General features: G+C 52.6%; 1 protein-coding gene across 3 annotated transcripts; it reads right to left on the bottom strand.

Annotated features, from left to right (window-relative positions):
• Window positions 1-720: 720 nt before the first annotated feature.
• LOC109989138 (basic salivary proline-rich protein 1) lies at window positions 721-3,151 on the bottom strand. 3 transcript variants are annotated; one of them, XR_010669120.1, is made up of 5 exons: window positions 2,997-3,151; window positions 2,860-2,912; window positions 1,061-2,672; window positions 881-1,018; window positions 721-791 (listed from the first exon to the last, which is right to left on the bottom strand). XR_010669120.1 is itself a non-coding variant. In XM_065966598.1 (3 exons), the coding sequence occupies exons 1-3, from the start codon at window positions 3,011-3,013 to the stop codon at window positions 946-948; spliced, it is 1,797 nt and encodes a 598-aa protein (XP_065822670.1). In that variant the 5' UTR covers window positions 3,014-3,151; the 3' UTR covers window positions 721-945. The 3 variants fall into 3 exon arrangements, 1 of the variants encoding a protein (XP_065822670.1); XR_010669117.1 differs by having other exon boundaries at window positions 881-2,672; XM_065966598.1 differs by having other exon boundaries at window positions 721-2,672.
• Window positions 3,152-3,717: the final 566 nt, after the last annotated feature.

Below are 3,717 nucleotides of genomic sequence, written 5' to 3'. Positions count from 1 at the left end.
GATCTCAGAGCCACAGGCCAGAAGTCATTTACCTTGGGAACTAGTGTTATTACACATTTTTTCTAGTGTGGGGATTTTTGGAAGCGTCGGTCTAAGTTGATGTTCACACCTCTTCACTGAGGAAAAATGTGTCTCTGTGCCCCATTGTACAGAATTTGGAGAGTGGGGGGCTATCACCAACCTAGCATCAGATAATCAGAAACATCACATTCAGCAGAGAAGTCTTTGTTCAAACCTCAGGTTTAAGTCACTCAGGTCTCTTGCTTTTTGCAGGTCATTTGGGGTGCAGAGACATTTGAGTATTACCAGAAATGTTTCTTGGAGAGTATAATAAGGCAAGTCATACGTGCAACACTATCCGACTAGTCACTCATGTGTTATGAAAATAAATCTCATTGGTTTATAGCATACAACAAGTTTAATTATCACTAGGGAAACATGTGTTGCTGGTGGGCAGCAGTAGCTCAGTCTGCCGAGACATTACCAATCGCCAGTTCAAAGGATGAAAATTTGTTTGGCTAAGCCACATTCACACGTTTGAGTGTCTTAGTGTAGACTTGAAGTTCCCCTTGGGGATTTAAAGTATATGAATTTAGAAACCTAACCAAGGTGTACATGTCTATGTCTGAGTTGACCATGCAAATCACAGAATGAAACTCCCACATTCTTAAATGTTGGTAGAAATAACACTTCAATATTAAATAAAGATTTACACACCAATGTAATATAACGTTTTATTTACCATGTCCAGGCACAAACAATAAATCAAAAAGGCGCATCAGATGAAACACCTGAAACCAAAGATAGATTCGTTAGGTATGCAAAAAGGTTAACCCTTCCATTAGCAGGAAAGATTTCAAAGTAAACCCCCAGTCTGTACCTTCCGCTTTAACAAGGGTTGTAGCCAGGTTGCAGTTTGCTTCCATAGTTAGATGCAAGTTGCAGTTATATGCCAACCCCACCAGATGGCTTGGGCCTGTAGACCGGCTGCTGGGGCCTGTAGACCGGCTGCTGGGGCCTGTGGGGCTGAGGCCTGGGCCTGTAGACCGGCTGCTGGGGCCTGTAGACCGGCTGCTGGGGCCTGTGGGGCTGAGGCCTGGGCCTGTAGACCGGCTGCTGGGACTGGGACTGGGACTGGGGCCTGTAGACCGGCTGCTGGGACTGGGACTGGGACTGGGGCCTGTAGACCAGCTGCTGGGACTGGGGCTTGTAGAAAGGCTGCTGGGGCTGGGGCTTGTAGACCGGCTGCTGGGACTGGGGCTTGTAGACCGGCTGCTGGGGCTGGGGCTGGGGCTTGTAGACCGGCTGCTGGGGCTTGTAGACCGGCCGCTGGGACTGGGGCTTGTAGACCGGCTGCTGGGACTGGGGCTTGTAGACCGGCCGCTGGGGCTGGGGCTGGGGCTGGGGCTTGTAGACCGGCTGCTGGGACTGGGGCTTGTAGACCGGCCGCTGGGACTGGGGCTTGTAGACCGGCTGCTGGGGCTGGGGCTGGGGCTTGTAGACCGGCTGCTGGGGCTGGGGCTGGGGCTTGTAGACCGGCTGCTGGGGCTGGGGCTGGGGCTGGGGCTTGTAGACCGGCTGCTGGGGCTGGGGCTGGGGCTTGTAGACCGGCTGCTGGGGCTGGGGCTGGGGCTGGGGCTTGTAGACCGGCTGCTGCTGCTGGGGCTGGGGCTTGTAGACCGGCTGCTGCTGCTGGGGCTGGGGCTTGTAGACCGGCTGCTGCTGCTGGGGCTGGGGCTTGTAGACCGGCTGCTGCTGCTGCTGGGGCTGGGGCTTGTAGACCGGCTGCTGCTGCTGGGGCTGGGGCTTGTAGGCCGGCTGCTGCTGCTGGGGCTGGGGCTTGTAGACCGGCTGCTGGGGCTGGGGCTGGGGCTTGTAGACCGGCTGCTGGGGCTGGGGCTGGGGCTTGTAGACCGGCTGCTGGGGCTGGGGCTTGTAGACCGGCTGCTGGGGCTGGGGCTGGGGCTGGGGCTTGTAGACCGGCTGCTGGGGCTGGGGCTGGGGCTGGGGCTTGTAGACCGGCTGCTGGGGCTGGGGCTGGGGCTGGGGCTTGTAGACCGGCTGCTGGGGCTGGGGCTGAGGCTGGGGCTTGTAGACCGGCTGCTGGGGCTGGGGCTGAGGCTGGGGCTTGTAGACCGGCTGCTGGGGCTGGTTGACAGGCTGCTGGGGCTGGGGCTTGGGCTGGTAGCCGGGAACCTGGGGCAGCTCAGGCGTGGGCTGCCAGGTTGGAACCTGGGGCTGCCCGCTGGGACCCTGGGGCTGCCAGGTTGGAACCTGGGGCTGCCCGCTGGGACCCTGGGGCTGCCCGCTGGGACCCTGGGGCTGCCCGCTGGGACCCTGGGGCTGCCAGGTTGGAACCTGGGGCTGCCCGCTGGGACCCTGGGGCTGCCAGTTGGGAACCTGGGGCTGCCCGCTGGGACCCTGGGGCTGCCAGTTGGGAACCTGGGGCTGCCCGCTGGGAACCTGGGGATGCCCGCTGGGACCCTGGGGCTGCCCGCTGGGAACCTGGGGCTGCCAGTTGGGAACCTGGGGCTGCCCGTTGGGAACCTGGGGCTGCCCGCTGGGAACCTGGGGCTGCTGAGACTTGGGCAGCCAGGTCAGAACCTGGGAACCCTGAGGCTTGAGCTGCCAGATAGGAACCGGGGACTGCTCAAATCCACTATCAGAAGAAGCTAAATAAATCACAAAACAAAATTCTAAAGTCATTCATCTATACTTAAGAATAAATACAAATTCCTGTACCATAACATGTTAAATTACTAATCTCAAGCAGTGGTGTTCTAAAGTCACATGCATTCATTTCATAATACTTTTATTTTAAACTTATTTGTGTGTGCATGGGGCAACCTTCGGTCTTACCCGGAATGCTTGCTTGAAGCTGCCCAATGAGTAGAAGCGAAAGCAGCACCACACTAGAAAGAATACAATGAGTTGACATAACAATCTGCAATTCATTTGCAAATATGAAATGTTCAGCACAAAGAGCTTAAAGTTACCATGGAATGAGTCCCATGGTTTCAGCCAGAGATAAGATCAAAACCAAAAAAAAAATTTCTCTATCTGACAACAGCTGTCCCAACACTTCCACTTATAAGTCCTCCTTCAACAGTGCCACAGTGAGACACAGTCTGCAGTGCAATTAATTTAACTTGTTATGGAAGCCAATCATAGCACTCTCCTCTTAGAAGGCTGATTGGAAACAGGTGTGAGTAATGATTGCAACTGAAGTGTTCACACAATGGTTATTCAGTTTAGAGCCACATTGATACATGTAATTCAGTTTACATTATCAAAACCCAAAATAATGGGATTAACTATGTGAATGGTGTTTGATCTATGATATTTGGGTCATTTTCAGAGATTTTTAGACACTTCCAAGAGTTCTTGAAGCTTTTCTGGAGGCATACAGCATTGAACATTTGATATATATATATATTTTTTTTTTAACGAGATGTATTAATTTTTGTTGATGACTTTTGGACTTCCATTTTGCATGTAAGGTGAGCCCACAAGAGCCCAATAAGTAACTAACTTTTATAAGTTCAATTAAATCTCTATGGTTTCTTCCCTGCAGTTACTTAAGAGATCTTAGCTTGATTTAAAGGGTAGGGGTCTGGAAAAATAGGACATGCTTTGTTCCCTCAAGGTTTAATAATAATAGTCCCAAAAACTTTGAAACTTGCTTTAAAATGATAAGTATTATCAGATGTGTCAAAG

This window comes from Labrus bergylta, chromosome 2 (assembly GCF_963930695.1).
Source record: "Labrus bergylta chromosome 2, fLabBer1.1, whole genome shotgun sequence".
In the NCBI taxonomy this organism is placed as follows: domain Eukaryota; kingdom Metazoa; phylum Chordata; class Actinopteri; order Labriformes; family Labridae; genus Labrus; species Labrus bergylta.
The sequence above is the reverse complement of the archived record's forward strand: the minus strand, read 5'-3'. Positions and strand labels throughout refer to the sequence as shown.

What these genes read in the sequence shown, in the direction of transcription:
- LOC109989138 (XM_065966598.1), bottom strand. An exon ending in GCTTCAAGCAAGCATTCCGG is followed by an intron (nt 2,673 to 2,859) that starts GTAAGACCGAAG and finishes TGATTTATTTAG; the next exon opens with CTTCTTCTGATAGTGGATTT.